The 23466-nt window shown below is 43.2% G+C and overlaps 2 gene segments (V, D, J or C); both read right to left on the bottom strand.

Moving 5' to 3' along the window:
* Positions 1-23466, bottom strand: part of LOC131273778 (immunoglobulin kappa variable 3-20-like) — a 1006205-nt gene that overhangs the window by 704261 nt on the left and 278478 nt on the right.
* The window catches only part of LOC131274033 (immunoglobulin kappa variable 3-11-like), a 155871-nt gene continuing 148620 nt past the window's right edge, over positions 16216-23466 (bottom strand). Inside the window, 1 exon segment of the V gene segment in view lies at positions 16216-16577. Coding sequence covers positions 16234-16577 — 344 coding nt within the window.

The following is a 23466-nucleotide window of genomic DNA, read 5'->3' as shown; positions in this document are numbered from 1 at the left end:
TGGGTATATACCCAGCAGAACTGAAAACAAGGACACAAACCGATATATGTACACCAATGTTCATAGCAGCATTGTTCACTATCGCCAAAAGTTGGAATCAACCCAAATGCCCATCAACAGACGAGTGGATCAATAAAATGTGGTATATACACACAATGGAATACTACGCGGCTGTAAGAACAAATACACTACAAACACACGTGATAACATGGATGAATCTTGAGAATCTTATGTTGAGTGAAGCAACCCAGGCATTGAAGGACAAATACTACATGACCTCAATGATATGAAATAAACAAGCTGCCTCAGAGAGCTAGAGACTGAATGATAGGCTTACAGGAAATCAGGGGGTGGAGGAACGATGTGAGCCGATGTCTGCAGGGGTGGAATTTATGATGAGCTGGTGGTAAGTATGAACACAAAGAAGAGATAAAATGGGGGCAAGGGGCTGCCTTTGGGGGGGCTTTGCGGGTTTGAGTGGGGCTGGGGATGGGCAGATGAGTAATATTGCCCAATAAGTGGGGGGAGGGAGGGGTAGCATACGAACACAGGAGAGTGTCAGGTGTTGGTTGAGATTAAAATGCTGAAAAAATCGTATCAAAATATAATTAAGAGTGTTACCTGTTTAGGATGCTCGGAAGGGATGGCCCGATGCGGGACGGGCTCCTGGGGAATGTCTGAATGCTCATTTTGCCAGAGTGGGTGATACCATTGGGTAGAGACCCAAGTAGTGAGAGTGGGGGTGGACCCACATCCTGGGGAGGACTAATGCCATCAAATAGAGGGAACTGTATCTCTCTGGAGAAAGGGTGGCTCCCAGGGCATTGGGGCAGCTGAGCAATTTAGGACCTGAACACTGTTGCAAGTATCTCTGGACGTGGCACCTCGGGAAATGGAGGTTGGCTGTCACTGTGGGCACCAAGGGGATGGGAAAATGGGTGTTAAATGTGTGAAACCAACGTAAATGAGGGGTAAGAGAGGAGTTTCGTGAGAATACACAAGGAAGGATATAAAATATGTAATATTACATCATAAACATATAGAGGACGACAGAATGACAATGTAAACCATAATGTAAAACATAGGATAACTAAAAATGTTAGAAAACTGCGTGTCCTAAAGTATGCACCACAATGTAATCACAGATGTCACCTGGTTTGAAAGCTATTGTCTCAGACTATGCACATCACTTTAAGTAAATATGTTGTGAATAGGTTGTAAGAGTATCGCTGTGGAAGGGAAAAGGTTTTGTAATGGATGTGTGGGAGTGCTGTATATTGCATACATGAATTGCTGTAGTCTAGGGCTCTTGTGAAGAAAAGGTCAATAATTAGGGGGGAAAAAAAAGGAAAAGAAAAAGATAGGATGTAGAATTTTCCCAAGTCAACACGTATTCTATATCTAACCCTTAAACCCATCGCTATATTCCATTTTGCTAGTAAGAGATCCTGACATGATATTGGGGCTTCAATATTCAGAAAGTTCTGGATCCCAGAGTGGTCCAACAATGGCAGCGGAGAAATACTGGCATGGGATACTATTGACAGGGGATAAATGGCTGACAGGGAGCTATACAGGGCATATGTCCAGGGTGCATGGTAATGTTTGGATATACTCATAGTGGCAACAATTAAAAACTAAAGCTGGGGGGGTACTGGGTTCCTGGCCGGGGGTGCTGTGCCATGGTCCCTAGGGGAGCAGCGGCAGCCCCCCAAGTGCAGCAGCAAGGACCAAGAAGGAATGAAGGTCCAACAGTAAGCCCCTGATACTAATGACTATGCTTGTGAGCCTACAGGCCTGAAATAAGAACAAGGCCTAGAGCAGCACTGTGCCTGGGAATCTCCTCCTGACAGCCTTCATGTTACTCAAATGTGGCCAGTCTCGAAGCCTACCTCAGCATCTAAATGCAATGCCTTCCCCCCAGCGTGGGACCTGGGGATGAGCCTCCCTGGCACCGAGGGATCACTATCAACTAACAACTGATAATGCAACTGGAAAATGACCTTGAATTGAAGGTTCGATGTGGATCAGTAGAATATCCCTGTCTACATAGAATAATATGACTTTAAAATGCTGTTTGACCTACTGTAAGGGGGAAATAGAAAGGAGAAATGAGTTTATATGGCTATGAGTCTCTAAAAAAAAAAAGAGTCTGGAGGCTGTCAGAAGGATTTCCCTTATGCACAACTGAGCAGCGTCTCAGAGACAGATAAAGTAGATACAATCCCCAGGTATTGGTTCCTTTGAGGGCTAAAGGGACCCACGGGTTCTACGGTCATGGCAGATAGGGTTCACTGCCATGTCAGATGGCCCTTCTATGGAGCTGGTGTTTCTGAGGGATGAAACTGGACCCAGAGGGGATCTCTTTTCATAAGACTATCATGCTACTTTACTGGAATTGTAGTTGGTATTGGGGTTTAAGATATATTTAGGGGATTGAATCTTTTTACTGACAATATGATAGCCAGGCCCTGAGCCTCAACAGACTCCAGCTCCTACAATCTGAATTATTGGACTCACCTCACTCAGCTAAGATGGAGTTGAAGAAGGGCAACCACCACACCATGGAGCCTAGAGGGCCTACAACTGAAAGCAGGAGGATTGCATCCAGTAACCATGTGGAATCTGAGCCTCCTCTTGACATAGAGGTGCAACGGACACAACCAATCCAAGGACCTCAGAGAAAAGGTGGCAATGGAGTGGGAAAAGTGGACATGGTGGCTGTTGGGTATGGGGAATGGCAGGAAGAGATGAGATGTGGAGGTGCCTTTGGGACTTGGAGTTGCCCTGGATGGTGCTTCAGGGGCAATCACCGGACATTGTAAATCCTCCCAGGGCTCACTGGATGGAATGGGGGAGAGTGTGGGCCATGATGTGGACCAATGACCATGAGGTGCAGAGATACCCAGAGATGTACTTACCAAATGCAATGGATGTGTCATGATGATGGGAGTGAGTGTTGCTGGGGGGGGGGTAGGGGTGCGGTGGGGGTGGTGGGGTCGAATGGGACCTCATATTTTTTAATGTAATATTTTTACAAAATCAATAAAAAAATAAAAAAAAACACATTAAATAAATTATACACCATGACAAAGGGGGATTCATTCCTGGTATGCAACAATGGTTCAACATAAGAAAATCAGTTAATGTAATACACCACATAAACAGATTGAAGGGAAAAAAATCACATAATCATATCTATAGTTGCAGAAAAAGCATTTAACAAAATACAGCACCCTTTCTTTTTTTTTTTTTCTTTTTTTTTTCATTTTTTTATTTTTTATTGACTTTGTAATAATATTACATTAAAAATATATATGTGAGGTCCCATTCAACCCCACCCCCCCACCCCCCCTCTCCCCCCCCCCCCAACAACACTCGTTCCCATCATCATGACACATCCATTGGATTTGGTAAGTACATCTTTGGGCACCTCTGCACCTCATATACATTGGCTCACATCATGGCCCATACTCTCCTCTATTCCATCAAGTGGGCCCTGTGAGGATTTACAATGTCCGGTGATTACCTCTGAAGCACCATCCAGGGCAGCTCCATGTCCCAAAGACGCCTCCACCTCTCATCTCTTCCTGCCTTTCCCCATACCCTTTGTCCATTATGTCCACTTTTCCCAATCCAATGCCACCTCTTCTATGTGGACATTGGATTGGTTGTGTCCATTGCACCTCTATGTCAAGAGGAGGGTCAGATTCCACCTGGATGCTGGACAGCACCCTTTCTTGATAAATACATTGCAAAAGATCAGAATAGGAGGAAACTTTCTGAACATGATAAAGAGTATATATAAAAAACCCACAGCTAACATCATTTTCAATGGTGAAATCCTAAAATCTTTCTCTCTAAGTTCAGGAACAAGACAAGAATGGCCACTATCACCCCTCCTATTTAACATAGTCTTAGAAGTACTTGCAACAAAGCTTCTAGAACTTATGAATGAGTTCAGTAAGGTAGCAGGTTACAAGATCAATGCATAAAATTAAGTAGCATTTCTGTACACTAATAATGAGCAATCTGAGGAAGAAATCAGGAATCAAATACCATTCACAATAGTAAAATAAAAAATCACATACCTATGAATAAATTTAACTAAGGAGGTAAAAGACTTATACACAGAAAACAACACAACATTGTTCAAGAAAATCAAAGAAAATGTAAATAAATGGAAGAATATTCCCTGTTCATGGATAGGAAGACTAAATATTATTAAGATGTCCATCCTACCAAAACGGATCTACAGATTCAATGCAATCCCAAGAAAAATTAACACATCATTCTTTAATGAACTAGAGAAACTAACTATGAAATTTATTTAGAAAGGAAAGAGGCCCTGAATAGCCAAAGTCATATTGAAAAAGAAAAATGAAATTGGAGGAACTGCACGACCAGATTTCAAAATAAACTACAAAGCTACAGTAGTGAAAACAGCACAGTTTGGGCACAAGGATAGACTCACTGAGCAACAGAACCAAATTGAGAATACAGTTATAGATCCCCATATGGTATCTATACCATATGGTATATATACGTATGGTTAATACACAGCCATATGGTATTTTACAAGGCCATCAAACCCTCTCAACTGGGAGAGAATGGCCTCTTCAACAAATGGTACCTGAAGAACTGGATATCCATATGTAAAAGAATGAAAGAGGATTACCAACTCACACCTTATACAAAGATCAACTCAAGATGGATCAAAGACCTAAATATAAGAAAAAGACCATAAAGACCTTGGAAAGCAATTTAGGGAATTTGTAATAGTAATAAATCTACAGGAATTTGTAATAGTAAATGGCTTCATGAACTTCACACCAAAAGCACAAGCAGCAAAAGAACAAATAGATAAATGGGACTTCCTCAAAATTAAAGCCTTTGCACCTCAAAGGAGTTTGTCAAATAAGTGAAAAGAGAGCCTACAAAATGGGAGAAAATATTTGGTAAACATATATCTGATAGGAGACTTATATCTTGCATATATAAAGAACTCCAATATGTTGAAAGGAAAAGAAAAACAGCCCATTTTAAAAAATGGGGAAAAAATAGTTTGGCATTTCTCCAAAAAAAGATATAAAAATGCTTTTAAAATGAAGATGAAAAAACTGCTCAAAATCACTAGCTACTAGGCAAATGCAAATCAAAACAACAATAAGATAACATCTTACTCCCATAAGACTGGCAGCTATCAAAAAATCAGAACACTACAATTGCTGGCAAGAATGTGGAGGAGTGGGAACACTCATCCACTGCTGGTGGGAATACAGAAGGATCCAGCCATTCTGGAGGACAGTTTGGTGGTTTCTCAAAAATATGCCTTAGATTTGCCATATGATCCACCAATTCCACTGCTGGGTATATACCCAGTAGAACTGAAAACAAGGACACAACCTGACGTGTGCACACCAATGTTCATAGCAACACTGTTCACTATTGACAAAATGTTGGAATCAACCCAAATGCCCATCAGCAGATGAGTGGATAAATAAAATGCGGTATATACATACAATGGAATACCACTCAGCTATAAGAACAAATACAGTACAAACACGTGTGATAACATGGATGAATCTGAGAACCTTATGTTGAGTGAAGCAACCCAGGCTTGAAGGACAAATAATACATGACCTCTCTGATATGAAATAAGTAAATCAAGCTGTCTCAGATAGCTAGAGACAGTATGACAAATTTAAAGGAAAATGGGGTTAGAGGAAGGTTGCAAGCTGAAACCTACATGGGTGAAATCTATGATAAACTGGAGGTAAGTACTTGTACAGGGAAGGGATAAAATGGGACATATTGAAAACTTTGGGTGGGGCTTTGTGGGCCTTAGGGGGGCTAGAGATGGGAGAATGGGTCAGATGGCCCAAGAAATTGGTGGGATGGTGGGGGAACATTTGAACATAGGAGATTTTCAGGTATGTGGTTGAAATTACAATGTAGAGAAAACTCTTCAGAAAATATAATACAGAAGGTTACTTGATTAAAATGCTTAAGGGGGGGCATGTGACATGGGTCAAGCTTCTAGGGAGTGTGTGAGTGCTCATTTTATCATAGTGGGTTATATCATTGGGTGGAAACCCATAAAATGAAAGTAAAAGTACACCCACATCCTGGGGAAGACTAGTGTTCTCAAACAGGGGGAGTTGTTTCTCTTGAGAGAATTGGTGGAATCCAATGGGTTAGGGCAGTCAAGTATGTCAAGCTCTTAACATTGTTGCAAGCATCTCTGAATATGGCCCTTCAAGTAATGAGGATTGATTGTCATGGTGGGCCCTGTGGGAGGGGGAAAAAGGTGTTGAATACATGGAATCAGTGTAACTGTGGGGCAATGGAAGTTTTCCACAATATCATGCAGTAATGAATAAAGGACATGTTAAATTATACCAAAAGTGTATAAAAGACTATAGGCTAAAATGTAAAACATAATGTAAAACATAAGCTAACTAAAAATTTAGAAAATTATATAGTCTAAAATATAAACTATGATGTAAACCCAAATGGAACCACGTTTGAAAGCTATTGTTTCAATATCTGTATATCAGCTGCAGATCATTGTTGGGGAAGGAAGAAAGGGTCTGATGTTGGATATGTGGGAGTATCATATTTTGTATATGTGAATTACTGTGATCTAAAAATTTGTGAAGACAAACTTAATACTTAGAAAAAAAAGAAACTATGTAGACACTGAGGAAGAAATGGAAGAAATTGCCTTGGCACTCTACATACGGGGCAACACTTACAGCAGTGATGAAAGGCAAAATGTCAGAAACAAAGCTTTTCATTTTTTGATACCCCAATTTATTTTTCTTTATTTAATTTTTCTAAATTACTATGTATTCTATATCTAACCTTTAAACCCATCACTATATTCCATTTTACTCTTAATGGAACCTGGCAATATATTGGGTTTTCTTTCTGAAAATGTTTTGGACCACAGAGAGGTTCAACTAAGGTGGGGGAGGAGCACTTGTGTGGTGTGTTATTGGTGAGGGCCACGGGGTTGGGAGGGAGTTCTCCAGGGCATATATACAGGGTACATGGAATGGCTTGGATATTTTCATAGTGGTTACAGTTGGAAATGACAGCTGAGAGAGTGCTAAGTTCCTGGCTAGGGGAGCTCTATCACATTCACCAATGGAACAGCAACAATCCCCCAAGTGCAATGTCCAAGACCAACAAAGATGGATGGTCCAACAATGAGCCCTTGATACTGATGACTCCGATTATGAGTCCGTGTGCCTGAAATATGAACTATGCCTAGAGTTGCATGGTGCCTAAGAGTTACCTCCTGAGAGCCTCCATTTTGCTCAAATATGGTCACTCCCTAAGACAAATTCAGCATGTAGATGCATTGCCTTCCCACCAGCATGAGACATGACTCCTGGGGATGAGCCTCCCTGGCACTGAGTGATTACTACCAAATATCAACTGATGATGTAACTAGAAAAGAATGTGATGAAAGGGGTCAACTCAGATTTGTGGAATATCTCAGCCTAGATGTAATATCTGGTGTTAAAAACTTCTTTTTGACTTTGTATAAAAGGGGGAAATGGAAAGGTCAAGTGAGTTTACATGACTGAGTCTCCAAAAAGAACCAGGAGGTTATCAGAGGGGTCACCCTTATGCACACCTCAGCAAAGTCCCAGAGACAAAGTAGATACAACCTCAGGTATTGGTTCTTCTGAGGGCTACAGAGACCCACAGTTTCTATGGTTATGGCAGATGGAGTTCAGTGCCATGTCAGTTGGCCCTACTTTGGAGTTTGTGTTCCTGTGTGATGGAGCTGGACTCAGATGTGATCTTGGTTCACAAACCAGAATATTTTTGAGAGCATTATATTATCAAAAATACTGCCAGCTGAGCTGAAAGGGACAATAAGATGACAAAATAAGAAGGCTGTGGAATTACAATATTCTATAAACTGATAAAACTATTAACTTTCAAAAACCCTTTGAAGAAAAACAAATTGTGATACCTTACTTTGCCAGATGGCTATCATAGGTAGTACAGAATGGGATGGCTTGAACACTGGGAATTTATAGGCTCACAGTTTTTAGGTTAGGAGAAGCCACTACTGAGAAAGCAGCAAGGCAATGCTTTCTCCCCAAACTCTACAACATTCCAGTGCTGACTACCAGAGATCCTTTAGGTTCCTTGGCTACTATCCCTGCCTTGCTTTCATAGCAATGTCCTCTCCTTTCTCTTCTGGTTTCTGTTGACTTCTATCTTCTGGCTCCTCCCTGTGCATTCTATATTTTTGAATTAATGTACCATGCTTATAACAGAATCCAATGATCTGGATTAAGGCTCCTTTCAATTAGGTGGGCCACACCTTACCTCAAATAACATATTCGAGGTCCTATCTACAATGTGCCCATACAGACAGGAATACTAACAATGATTGAGAATGCATATATAATTCAGCCTACACCAGATAGGAGAGATGCCAGCTCTGTAGGAAGAGTTATAACGAACATGGGCTCAGAGACCCAGAATTGGGTATAGAAGCCAAAGCCCAAGGTCCAGACAGCAGAGAAGTGTCACCAAGGACAATCCATAGGCCACAGAGATGACTCCAGGCAATGAACCTAACAGAACTTCAAGATTTCAAAATTGCTTGGGAACTGTGCTTCCTTTCTTCCATTCATCCTCTCCCTTTTGAAATTAGGATGTCTGCAACATTTATACTATGCCTGCCCTACCAGGGTATTTTGGAATTAGTAAAATTCTTTTCTACTTGCTGGTCTACAGAGAGAAATGAATTTATCCCAGATTGGATCTTACTGAGAATGTAATAAATAACTAATTTACCTAATTTAGATGATTCAGATGGTAACTTGTGACTATTCAGGAGATGATATTTAGATGAGTTTTGGGAAGTGAGTTGAGGCTATAATTTTTTAGATATTTGGGTATGTTGGGATGGGGACAAGGTATTTTGCATGTGGGATCATTGGGGTCGAAAGAAACACACTATACACTAAATACCCACCTGAAAATACCTTGTCTTAAATCCTGGTGCCCATGCATGTTACCTCATATGAAACATTCATCGTACTTTGTTTAATCTGAGATGGAGAGATTGATCTGGGATTTCAGGTTAGGCATAAATGCAATCACATGTATTCCTATAGAAGGGATGCAGGATAATTTGGCAGACAAACATAAAAGTGTAAGAGAGAAAAGAGCATATAGTAATTTGAAGATACTGGACTTGAAAGCTGGAGTAATGAAGTCCCAAAACAAAAAATTCCGGCAGCCTCCATGAACTGGTAGAGTCATGGAATATATGCTTCTGAAGAGCTTCCAGAAGTGTGGCCTTTAAAATCTTTGATTACAGCCTTGAGATACTGATTTCAATTTGCCGGCTCCAAAAACTGTGAGTGATTTGAAAAATTTGAATTCTATTATTGTGAGTTATCAAGTTTCTTTTCAATTGGTTGAAGCTGCCACAGAAAGCTAATTTAATCATGAATAATTGATGGATAATTGTGGGATTTTTAAAAGAGATATGAAAAGATTATTAATCGTTGGAAACAAGGATTTTCCTTGTATCAGGTTTGGCTCATAGCCTGTTATGTGTGTTGAATGTGTTGACTCATTCTGCCTCATGACACCCTCGCAAAACAGGGACAATTATAGTATACACTTTATATCTGAGAAAACCTTGATACTGAGAGGTTAAGTAATTTAATTGAGGACACATGGGCAGAAAGTATCAAAGATGTACAAAAAAATAACTAAATTTATACTTGAAGTAAAAGGGTCATGAGGAAATTTGCACGTATTTATAATTAGGATTAGAATAAAGGGGAATGGCCATTAATAGGAAAAGAATGACAGAGAGAGATAATTTTCTTTATTTTCTTTATTTTCAAAAGAGAAGGAATAAAGGATAAAACATTGAGCTAGGCCTGTAAAATACAATCAGGGGATGCAGACCGGAATGGCCTGCCCTGACTGAGGGTCCCGTAGATAAGGAGGGAGAGTGACACAAGACCAGCAGAGGAGATGCTGAACCTGTGTGGCCAGGATTATACCTTTATGTCATATTTGGAGGACAATAGCAGGGACCAGAGGAAGGGAAGGAGAAGGGCAAGAAGTCAAATAGGAAAGTTCAAATAAAGGAGGCACAGGGAAGAGGTTGTTGATCCACCAGGGAATAAAACACTCTGAAATGGGCTTTCTTTTACATCTTTTGGAGCATGAAAATAGTCATCAGAAGAATCTAGAATTAGTGTGCCAGATGGTAAAAGATATGTGGAGCAGTCAACCCAAAATCAGGCTCATGGCCAGCTAAGGGACATGTGAAGGAGATCAAAGATGATTGAGCCTAGAACACCCAGGCCTGAGGGGACCTGTCAGATAACTATACACCAAGAGTAGGCCCAGGTGAGTCAGGCAGGCCCCCATATGAACAGACAGAACAGCTCATCAAAAACTCACCAGCTAATGCTTTATGATACTGGTGTTGGGCATGATATCTTACATGACAGTAGCTAACTGATACATTAATATCTTTTAAATTGATATTCATTGTTAAACCACAATCTCCTCCCCAGACCTATTTTTCATCCTATCACTAAAAAATGGCATAGTGTATATTTTTCATATGTGTTTTTTTCTCATCAACTACAATGATAGGAAGGATTATTGCAACAGACAGAGGAACCACTTAATAAATGTTTCTTGAGTGAATGAATGACATGAATCCAATGATTAAAATACTTCTCATTGCTAAGAGTAAAGAGCATTTATGTGTGTCAGAGTTTGGTGTATTATCCTCTGGTTTGATGAGACATTTGGTGAAACTAAATTTCATCTACCAACATATTTACAAAGAAATGTTGTGGTCACCCCTCGGGCTGAAGTGTGGTTTGCTGGCCTGGCAGGGGAGCAGCCACGGCAGGCCAAGCCGCTGCCCCCATAATAGGGTGGCTGGTCGGACTCACCGCCACCCCTGAAGGGAGCTCGGCATGGGCGCAGAGTGCCCTCGGGTCTCCCCTTCTCGGCAGCCATGCTTACGCGGCCGCCCCTCCTCCCGGATGGTGCCACACGATGCTGTAGGGCGGTACCCTTCTTCTTCTTTCTCCCTGCGCAGGCGCAGGGTGGAAAATTCCAGTCTGCCCTTTTCCCCTCCCCTGACAGCAGCAACAGCCAGGCGTGGGCGGAAAAATCCAGTCTACCCTTTTCCCTTCCCCCGACAGCAGCAACAGCCAGGTGTGGGCGGGAAACTCAAGTCTGCCCTCCACCCCAGCAACAGCAGCCACCAATCCCTAAACCCTGCCCCTTCCCCCAGCAACAGCGACAGCCAATCCCTAACCACCACCCCTCCCCCGTCCAGCACCTCCCACTGACCTTTCTCTGGCAACCAATCAGAACAGGGCATGGCTTCGATCAATCAGCCTTCCCCAGCCCCTATAAAACTGTTGCCTCTCCCTCAATAAAGTGGACTTGCGTGTTTACCTTGTCTCTGCGGTAGTTTTTCTGCCGTGCGCCCTCCAGTCCTGAGAGCCCCCGACAAGGGCCTGGCCTCCCTTGTCCCCAGTTCGTCGCCTGCTTCTCCAGGCAACCCCTTCATTGCCAGCTTTGCCAGGTGACCCCGTCAGCCGAACCGCGCAACCCCTGTGAGACCGACCTCTCGTCTGCTGCCGGACCGGCCCCTCGTCCCAAGTGGGACCGACCCCTCGTCCCAAGCGGGACCGACCCCTCATCCAAAGCTGGACTGACCCCTCGTCCACAGCCAGACCCCACCTCTACCGACCGAGCAAGCCGCCGCAGTTGGCGCCCAACGTGGGGCAAGGCAACTCCACCACAACCTCACTCCATAACCTGGCGCCACCCCCCCCTCCTCTCTTCTCACCTTGGGGCTTCTCTCGTGCAACATTGCTGCTACCTGAGCCTTGGCTACCTCATATGATCCACGGCGGTCTGGGAGAATCGCTGGATGGCTTTCTCCTTCCATGTCGGGGGCTTATACCGACCCGCTATGATTAAGAGGAGCCTTGGATTTCTCGGGAGCGCGCGCTTGCACGTCTGAAGTAATCCTACCACAGCCCTACGCCCTCCTCTCTTCTCACCCCTATCTTTTCGCTCTGCATTGCTGCTCCTGAACCTTGGTGACCTCATATGATCCACGGCGGTCTGGGAGAATCGCTGGATGGCTTTCTCCTTCCATGTCGGGGGCTTATACCCACCCGCTATGATTAAGAGGCGCCAATAAAACTCTTAGGAGGGCGTGCCTGAGCACCTCCACCCCTGCCTTTACCTCTGCCTCCTCCCCTCCATGCTTGCTCCCCTTTGCCTTGCTCCACTGCTCGTCGTTCTGCCCTCCCCTCGTCGGGGCATTCTTTTGGCCCACGACCACCGTCGGAGCCCCACCGGCTCTGACCCCTCGTCTCACCGTGCACCTCGGCTCCCATCGCCACACTCTCAAGGTAAGGGCCCCTTTTCTTATCGGCTCCAAAAGGCCATTAGCAATGGGTAACATCCTATCTGCTAAGCAAGCCCCGCAAGTTCGGGCCCTTGCCGGTCTCCTAGACACTCACCGGTGTAAGATCTCTTTGAAACAGCCCCAAGTCTTCTGTAACCACGGCCCCCCATGCCGCCATCACTCTCAAGCAGCTCCAGCCCCGCTAAACGGCCCGCAACCCGCTTTCCCCAGCCCGCAGCCTGCTTTCTAGCATCTGATAACGTTTCTGCTTTTGCCTCCCCAGTCCTCCTGTCTTGACCTCACTCCTCTTCTCAGCCATCCAAAGCGTCCCTTCTCGTCCCCCGCCCCCCTCCTTTTTTTGCTTGAACCCCCACTGCGTTGCAGATTGGGCCGCCCAATGTCGGCCCGCCCCGTTAACATCGTCCTCTCTCGTGACCGTGAGGACTTTGGCCTTCTTCTTGTTATCCTCGCCTACATCTCCACTACTCCCGACGCTGCCGCCACCACCGTCGCTGGGGCCCTGACACGACTTGTCCTCACCGCTGCGATCCTCCAGACCATCACACAGTCTGCCTCTACTGCTCTTCGCCGCAAAGAAGAGATCAACTACCTGTAATGCGCTGCCATTCTGGACTTTTAACAACAGATGGATCTTATAGCCGCCGAGATCAACAAGAATTGGACATTGGCCACCCTTGCTTGCAACGGCAAGATACCACCCCCTAAATTGTACATTTATATCCCCGTCATACTCACTTCCCTCTTCAGCCCTGCTTCCCTCATTGCTTACTGCCTCTTGGGCCTCGGCTACTTGTTGCTGCTGCCATCCTGGCCCTTATTTGAAAAGAAGGGGGAAATGCGGTCACCCCTTGGGCTGAAGTGTGTTTTGCTGGCCTGGCGGGGGAGCAGCCGCGGCAGGCCCAAGCCACTGCCCCCATAATAGGGTGGCTGGTTGGACTCACCGCCACCCCTGAAGGGAGCTCGGCATGGGCACAGAGTGCCCTCGGGTCTCCCCTTCTCGGCAGCCATGCTTACGCGGCCACCCCTCCTCCCGGATGGCGCCACACGATGCCTGTGGGGCGGTACCCTTCTTCTTCTTTCTCCCTGCACAGGCGCAGGGCAGAAAATTCCAGTCTGCCCTTTTCCCCTCCCCCGACAGCAGCAACAGCCAGGCATGGGTGAGAAACTCAAGTCTGCCCTCCACCCCAGCAACAGCAGCCACCAATCCCTAAACCCTGCCCCTTCCCCCAGCAACAGCGACAGCCAATCCCTAACCACCACCCCTCCCCCGTCCAGCACCTCCCACTGACCTTTCTCCGGCAACTAATCAGAACAGGGCATGGCTTCGACCAATCAGCCTTCCCCAGCCCCTATAAAACTGTTGCCTCTCCCTCAATAAAGTGGACTTGCGTGTTTACCTTGTCTCCACGGTAGTTTTTCTGCCGTGCGCCCTCCAGTCCTGAGAGCCCCCGACAAGGGCCTGGCCTCCCTTGTCCCCAGTTCGTCGCCTGCTTCTCCGGGCGACCCCTTCGTCGCCGGCTTCACTGGGCGACCCCGTCAGCCGAACCGCGCAACCCCTGTGAGACCGACCCCTCGTCTGCTGCCGGACTGGCCCCTCGTCCCAAGTGGGACTGACCCCTCATCCCAAGCGGGACCGACCCCTCATCCAGAGCTGGACCGACCCCTTGTCCACAGCCAGACCCCACCTCTACCGACCGAGCAAGCCGCCGCAAAATGTCATAAAAAACACTAGAATATCCGGTGTATTTCCACTAGCACACTGAGAATAATGTGTTAATTAAAGTTTATCCAGGGAAGCGGATATGGCTTTACTGATAGAGCATCCGCCTACTGCTTAGGAGGTGCAGGGTTCAAACCCAGGCCCTCCTGGCCCATTGGGTGAGCTGACCCATGAACAGTGATGATGAGCACAAGGAGTGTCAAGCCACGTAGGGGTGTCCGCCATATAAGGGAGCTGAATGCATAAGGAGTGCACCCCAAAAGGAGAGCCACCCCATGCAAAAAAAGCACAGCCTCCCCAGGAGTGGCACCACACAAACGGAGAGCGGACGCAGCAAGATGATGCAACAAAAAGGTGCCGCTGATAAGAATACAAGTGAACACAGAAGAATACACAGCGAATGGATGCAGAGAGCAGATAATGGGGGGGGGGGGTGAGAGAAATAAATAAATGAATAAATAAATAAATAAAAGAATAAAACAAAAGAAAAAATAAATAAACTTTATTCAAAGTGTTCAGGTTACGACATACTTAAGAACCATGAATTCCTTCAGTGCCAAAGGATGGTAAGAGAGAAAGTTGACAATTGGTGATAGAATTCAGGAGGAAAGGACTCACACATTTCTAGAAGTTTAAAGCTGAAGGATTAGAGAGTTGCCATGAAAGAATGAGAATAGCTGAAAGAGATGGAGAAAAGAAACAGGGCTTTACCAAAGGAGGCAGACTTTCAGTTATTCTAGAAATATTTGGATATAGACTGTTCTAGTTAGCCAGGGTGAAATGGGCTGGCTTCCACAAGAGGTATTTATTAACTTACAAGCTTACAATTTTGAGGCTGAGAAAATTGTCTAAATCAAGGCATCATCAGGCAATGCTTTCTTCCCAAAGTTGAGCTGCCAGTGATGCTAGAATCCTCTGTCAAATGGCAAGACACATGGTGGCATCTGCTTGTTTCTTCAGTAACTTCCAGGTTTCATTGCTTCAGATTCTTGCTCCCATGGTTTTCTCCTTCTTTGTTTAAATCTCATTCTCCTATAAAATACTCAAGTAATGGGACTGAAACGCCCAGTGATCCAGGCAGGAAGTGAAGTAACTTACTCAAATGGTTCCACCTACAATAAGTTACACGCACAGAATGGATTCATCTTACAATCCTCCTTTACTGAGGTCCACATTGTTTCACACCATCAAATATACTTATATTCTATTTGCATTATTTTTCTTTTTTAAACAGATGGAACATACAACATTAGGGAATATTGTAAAGAATAAAATTATATATCTGTCATTTCAAATGTATGGGAATAAGATGAAGTAAACATAGACCTTAAAACAATATGGAAATCATTTAATTTTTGACAAGTTTTATGTTTCAACCATTTTAAAAGAGAACTATAGAAATAGGGTGAAATCGCAGGGATGTGAAGCTCACTGGAAAATTTTACATCCAAACTGAAATCAACATATGTCATTGGCTGAGTATCATCCCTTATAACCTAAGGATTATTCAATGAGTACAGTATATTAAGGCACCCACAATTACTATTTGACGGCAATAAGAAATGAAAATAGTTATCTAAATAAAAAAAGAAGGTAGAGTAGCAAATCTAATCATCTTTTGTGACAATGAAAAGAAGGGCTTGGATGGCAAAGGGTCCAGTGAAGGAAATGTGTAAGGGAGGAAAATGACCTTCCATAGGGGAAGTTTTGCATAGGAAGGATCAAGGATTTAATCTTGGGAAGGACCAGAGTTGGAGGATGATAGGGGAGATGAAGAAGATGGAAGGGATAAGGAAAGAAGATGATGAATTTTTAAACATTAAGGAGGTACAATGAAGAGAGAATCATTCCATCAGGGGGTAAAGATTAAAAGACCCTAGTCTAGAGGGTCAATTCACCCTGTCACTTGATCTTGCCAAGTGAAAAAAAGATTTCTATGGTACAGTCCCCTAAAGGATGTGGTTTCTCAGACAGATGGAAGAAGCAAACCTAGTCAAGTCTATAAGAAGAGGAAGCAGCTGGTGATGCAAGATTCACTGCCCTACAGCCCTGGGGAGGAAGTAAGTGTTCGACATTGTAGCACTGTGAGAGGAAAGCTCTGACGTTGCTGACAGTAATAATCTCCCAGATCCTCAGGCTGGAATCTGCTGATGGTGAGAGTGAAATCTGTCCCAGACCCACTGCCACTGAATCGATCAGGGACCCCAGATGGCCGTTTGGATGCATCATAGATGAGCAGTTTAGGAGCCTGGCCTGGTTTCTGCTGGTACCAGTCTAAGTAGCTGCTAACACTCTGACTGGCCTTGCACTTGAGGGTGATGGTCTCTCCTGCAGATGCAGCCACAGAGCCTGGAGACTGGGTCATCACGATGTCCCCATTGGCACCTGAAATCAGAAAACAGCATAGAGCAAACATTAAATCACTAATGTATAAAATATGTATCTAAATGTAGGTTTTCTTATTTATCATATATATTCAGATCTGCTTTGAATGAAATGGTTTGCTCACTCTGCATGTTAAAACCATTCTCCATATTCATAAAGATAATACTCTTCTAAACCTCTCACCTGAGGCCCAGAGCACCAGGAGTAAGAGCGGTTGGGAATGTGACAGCATCTTGCTCATCCGACTGATGCACTAAGTCCCCATCTCCAGGGAAACTGCATTAATAGAGCTCTGAGCAGACAACCAAGACCGAGGAGCTTATGCAAATCAATAAAGTCAAATATGCCTGTGCAGTGAGTTGTAAAGACAATAATGGAAGGAGATAAAAATACCATGACCACAGGAAATGTAACCACATGCCTGCAAAAGGCGATAAATCAACACCACAACTTTCAACAATGTTCAGCACAATTCGGAAAATGAAATATTTTATCCACAATTGTACTCTTTCAAATCAACTGCACCCATCTTGAAAACAAAAGGAATTTGTAATAAAATACATGCCTCTGTAAGTGTAATATCAGAATTTAATTAAATGTTATAAATATGGTGCCAGGACCTAGGTGGAATATGTTCATGTCATTGGATAGATTAAGATGTAGTGCACGTATGGTGTATCTATCTCAGTCTATTCTTAATTTTAAACAGATATTTGAAGCTCCTCTTCAACATCCCAAAGGAACCTCACTTAATATATCCCAAACTAGTCCTCTGTATTGCCCTTAGTACAGTATTCCTCCCAGAAATGAGTCACCAAATACTTACAAGTCACCCTTAGGACCATCATTTAAGTATCACTTTCTAAAATCACTAATGTAGTGATAAGCAGACCTGAAGTGTAACACCTCCACCTAGTGGTCCTACGTAAAATGGCTTCAGCTCCCAAGGTCTGATAGAGCATTTCTTCATTTATTCCTACTCAACAATAATACTTTTAGAACTATCAGATAGCAATATCATGAACACTTCTAGGCATACGACATTAAATTATGTACAAGGTGAACGATTCATTTTACTTGGAGGTTACACAATAAACAAGTAGCACTTCTGCAGCCATTACTAACCTGCTTCTTTGAGATTTCCTCCTCTGAGCCAAGCTGTTACTCAGGAAAGGTAGGGCCATGTGAACCTGGTCCATTCCAGGATCAACCCTCTGCACGAACAGTCAGAGGTAAGAGACAATTTAGGACACGTTAACAATTCTATGGATAAAAATTCTTCCACTATCATGAATATAATTTTCCTGCGAACTTTTTCCAAAGCTTCTAAGAGGTTTTCCTCGTTGTGGAATGTCCTAAGGCATGTATTGTTCTAATTCTAATTAATAAATTCATTTCCTGTAATTTGTCTCTTTATGAGCACTTTACCTTAGGAGAGGGTCCCCTCCAGCATTCAGGAATGGTGCTGCACATACCCACATCATCAGGGAAGGTGTTCCTTCTCATCTACAATCCACCCTGTTCTTCGTCCACCACGTATTCGTGTTTACAAATACGTGTAACTTCTTTAATGAAGTTGCATTTAATATACATTCTTAAATTCACTTATTTTGCTCATACTTCTACTACTTCATAGGTTTCCTGCATCAGGGCAATATAATTTCCTTCCCATTCTTACACACATTAAAAATTTAAAGTCATCATGGATGAAGGATGATAAAACAGGATGTGGGGTTGTGCGGTGGCGATCCTGCACCCCGTGGTCCCCGCATGCGTGATCCCCAGGTCCGTGTCCCCTGAGGCCATGGCCCGTGTTCCATGGACCTACGGTGCCCTGGGTCTGCAGAGTACCGGACTTCCTTTTCCCAAGTCCAGCGCTCCCGGAGGTCCGGGATTGCCTTAGCACTCCGGTTTTAGACTGACTCCATGGGTGGGAGGGATTCGGTAGGGAGTGCACTAAGAGGGCCTGGCTAGTGTGGGTTCTATTTTCTGGTGTTTCCCCGCCCCCCTTTTTTCCTTGTCTTGCACTTGGATCATACCAGCTGACCTGGGGAGAGTCTGGGAAGAGTGGAGTGGCGAATCTGCTGAGAAAGCCCAATTCACCTAAATACCCTGGGATAGGAAACTTGGCCTGGGAGAAAGTGGAGTGAGAATATCAAGAAGCTCTCTCATAGCACACCTAAAGGAGAGGGAGTGAAAGAGCTGCTTCCAAGCCTCCAATAGCACACCTGGGGTTCCTGGTGAGCTGTGGGTGCTCTCTCTCTGGAAATTAAGAGTCATTGTTTTCTGTGCGGAGCTGATTCAACAAGGACCCACTTGAATCTCCTACCAGACCTCTCAGGCAGCTTTCCTGCTGCTTGGGAGAGAGGGAAGTGAGAAAGGGAGAAAAGGGGAAACCTCAGATCCCTAAGGGTTTTATTTAAATACAAACAGGATTCCTTGCTTGAAAATTTCCCTAGTATTTGGTTGGTTTTTCCTTGTTTTTCCTTCCTCTTTATCCCCCCAAGGCCCATTTTTCTTCTCCCTTTCTTTTTTTCTTTTCCTGCTTACTTTCCCACTCGCTTTTTTCTTTCTTTCTTTCTTTCTTTCTTTCTTTCTTTCTTTCTTTCTTTCTTTCTTTCTTTCTTTCTTTCTTTCTTTCTTTCTTTCTTTCTTTCAGTCTTTCTTTCTCTGGTTTCTTTTCTCTGGTTTCTTATTCTTCTTACATTAGGTGCTGCAGGGAGAGCTTCACATTTCCTGTATTTCCTCATCCTCCATTTACTCTTTTCTGTGTGTATTGATTTTAGCCACCAACACTCTTCCCTTTCCTCTACATCTTTCTATCCTCCATCATTGATTGTTTCTCTTACCTTACACCTCTCTTTGTTAGCCCCCCCCTTTTTTTTTGACTTTTTATTACTAATACCTTTGTTCTACTTTTGCCTTATATTCGCTCTTTATATTGTTGTCCTCTCTTTTCTCTTTCCCTGTCCTGAACACACAGGCCTTTTATTTTATTTTTTTCAAATTCTACTCAATTTATTCATTTTTTAAAAGATATTACATTAAAAAAAATATGAGATCCCCATTCGCCCCCACCGCCCCCACCCCAACACTCCCCCCCCCCCCCCAATAACACTCTCCCCCATCATCTTGTCACATCCATTGCATCTGGTGAGTACATCTCTGGGCATCCCTGCACCCCATGTCCCGTGTTCCACACCATAGCCCACACTTTCCCACGTTCCATCCAGTGGGCCATGGGAGGACATACAACATCCGGCAATTGTCCCTAGGGCACCACCCAGGACAACTCCAAGTCCCTAGAATGCCTCCACATTTCTTCTCTTCCTCCCCTTCCCCACACCCAGCAGCCACCATGGCCACTTTTTCCACATCAATGCCACATTTTCTCGATTATTCACCACAATAGTTCAAGAATAGGATATCATTAAGTCCACTCTGATCCTTACTGTATTCCTCCTTCCTGTGGACCTTGGCTTGGCTGTGTCCATTCCACATCTATGTCAAGAGGCAGTTTAGATTCCACATGGATATTGGATGCAATCCTCCTGCTTTCAGTTGTAGGCACTCTAGGCTCCATGGTGTGGTGGTTGACATTCTTCAACTCCATGGTAGCTGAGTGGAGTAAGTCCAGTAAATCAGAGTGTAGGAGCTGAAGTCCGTTGAGGCTCAGGGCCTGGCTATCATATTGTCAGTCCAGAGATTCAAATCCCCTAGATACATCTTAAGCCCCAGCACCAACTACAATTCCAGTAAAGTAGCATGAAAGGCTTGTGAAAAGAGATCCCATCTGAGTCCAGCTCCATCACGCAGAAACACCAGCTCCAAAGAAGGGCCAACTGACATAGCAGTGAACCCCATCTGCCATGACCATAGAACCTGTGGGTCTCTTTAGCCCTCAAAAGGACCAATACCTGGGGTTGTATCTACTTTATCTGTCTCTGAGACTCTGCTCAGTTGTGCATAAGGGCAATCCTTCTGAAAACCTCCAGACTCTTTTTTAGAGGCTCATAGCCATATAAATTCATTTGTCCTTTCCAATTCCCCCTTAATTTAGGTCAAACAGCATTTTTAACTCCTGTTATTATATGTAGACAGGGATATTCTGCTGGTCCACATTGAACCTTTAATTCAAGATCCTTTTCTAATCGCATCATCAGCTGGTACTTGGTAGTGACCCCTTGGTGCCAGGGAGGCTCATCCCCACACGTCATGTCCTACACTGGGGGGAAGGCGTTGCATTTACACGCTGAGTTTGGCTTCGAGACTGGCCACATTTGAGTAACACGGAGGCTGTCAGGAGGGAACTCCTAGGCACAGCGCTGCTCTAGGCCTTGTTCTTATTTCAGGTGTATAGGTTCACAAGCATAGTCATTAGTATCAAGGGCTCACTGTTGGACCCTCATTCCTTCCTGATCCTTACCATTGCACCTGGAGGACTGCTGCTGCTCCCCTAGGGACCACAACAGAGCTCCCCCCCACACACACAGGCCTTTTAATTCACACTGTATTCCTCCCCATATTCGGAATTTTATTTGCTATACTTTTTTTACTGTTATAACTCTACATACCTTACAGAAGTCTGATATCCATTCTCCTACATCTCACATGGTTCCTCTGTTAATATTTGCTTTCAATACTATTATTCATTTTCTTTTCTTATTCCTTTTGCTTTCTCTGGCCCTAATATTTTCCTTCAAGTGAACTTAGCCAACAACAAAGAAATACAATAAGAAGACTTAACACGCAGGCAAAAACAACAACTAGTAAAACTCCAAACTAGACAAAGAAGCTAAGCAACTGACTAAATCTGTCAAGATAAAATGATGGCCAGAGAGCAATAAGAAATACAAACCAAACCAATAATCAGGAAAACATGCCCCAATCCAATGAACAAACTGAAAATCAGGAAGAGGAGCAGAACATCAAACAAGTAATTAAAGACCTCAAAACATATATTAGGGACCAATTTGATGAGGTGAAGGAAGAGATTAAGAATATGAAGAAAACAATTGGAGAGAATACAGAAGAAATTGCAATCATACACAAAAATATAACAGATATAATGGTGATGAACAGCACAATTCAAGAAATAAAAAATACACTTTCAGCACATAACAGCAGACTCAAAGAGGCAGAGGAGAGATTAAGTGATGTGGAAGACAGTACATCTGAAATCAAACAGATAGTAGAACTGATTGATAAAAAGAGAGAAAAAATCCAGCAGGGGCTTAGGGACCTGAATGACAATGCAAAATGTGCAAATAAATGTATTATAGGCATCCCAGAAGGAGAAGAGAAGGGAAAGGGGATGGAAAGGGTGTTGGAGGAAATAATGGCTGAAAACTTCCCAACTCTACTGAGAGAGATGGGTGTACATGTCCAGGAAGCACAACACACCCCAAACACCATAAATCCCAACAGGCCTACCCCAAGACACATACTTGTCAAGTTATCCAATGCTCAAGACAAAGAGAAAATACTAAATGCTGCAAGAGAAAAGAGAACCCTCACTTACAAAAGAGGCTCCATAAGATTAAGTGCAGATTTCTCATCTGAAACCATGGAGGCAAGAAGACAGTGGTATGACATAGTCAAGGTACTACAAGAAAAATATTTCCAACTGAAAATACTCTATTCAGCAAGTTAGCATTCAAAAATGATGGAGAGTTCAAAGTATTTGCAGGTAAACAGAAACTAAGAGAATATGCCAACAAGAACCCACCCTTCAAGAAATACTAAAAGGAATTCTGCAGGAAGAAAGAAAAAAACAAGAGAGACAGAGTTGGAGGAGAGTGTAAGGGTAACTAAAAAAACAAAAACAGAAAAAGAAAAGCAAACAGAATATCACAAACACAAAACCAAAGAAAATATGGCTAACATAAGTAATTCCTTGAAAGTTATAACACCGAATGTGAAAGGATTAAACTCACCTGTCAAGAGACTCAGACTGGAAGATTGGATAAGGAAATATGACCCATCTATATGCTGTATGCAAGAAATACATCTTAGACTCAGACATTCAAGGAAGTTTAAAATGAATGGCTAGAAAACAATCTTATAAGCAAACAATAACAAAAAAGGGCAGGAGTAGCTATAATAATATCAGGCAAAATAGACTTTAAATGCAAAAATTTGTGAGAGACAAAGATGGACACTAAAAATTTGTGAAAGGGATAATATTTCAAGAAAAAAGAACAATCATAAACATTTATGCTCCTAAGAAGGGTGTCTTCAAATATATGAGACAAACACTGGAAAAACTAAATGAAGGAATAGATGCCTCTACAATTATAGTGGGAGAATTTAATAAACCATTATCAATTTTGGACAGAACATCTCAAAAGAGAATCAATAAAGAAACAAACACTTTGAACAATATATTAGAGGATCTGGACCTAATAGACATATACAGAATATTACAACCAAATACAGCAGAATATACATTCTTCTCAAGTGCACACGGATCATTCTCAAAGATAGACCACATGCTAAGCCACAGAAAAAGTCTCAATGAATTCAGAAAGATAGAAATCATATAAAATAATTTCTCTGACCACAGTGGAATGAAGCTAGAAAACTGCAAGGCCCAGAGACCCAGATTTGGCACCAAAATTTGGAAGATAAACAACACACTCTTAGAAAAACACTGGGGCAAGGAGAAAATCTCAAAAGAAATTAATAACTAATGAAAATGATAGGACAACATATCCAAACTTATGGGATGCAGCAAGAGCAGTACTAGAGGGAAATTTATAGCCATAAATTCATGCATCAAAAAAGAAGAAAGAGCAAAAGTTGAAGAACTAACAGCACACTTGGAAGAATTAGTTAAAAAACAACAAACTAACCCCAAAGGAAGAAGAAACAAAGAAATAACAAAGAT

This window comes from Dasypus novemcinctus, chromosome 17, assembly GCF_030445035.2.
Source record: "Dasypus novemcinctus isolate mDasNov1 chromosome 17, mDasNov1.1.hap2, whole genome shotgun sequence".
NCBI classification, from domain to species: Eukaryota; Metazoa; Chordata; class Mammalia; order Cingulata; family Dasypodidae; genus Dasypus; species Dasypus novemcinctus.
Note: the sequence above shows the minus strand (reverse complement) of the source record. Positions and strands in the feature narration are given on the sequence as shown.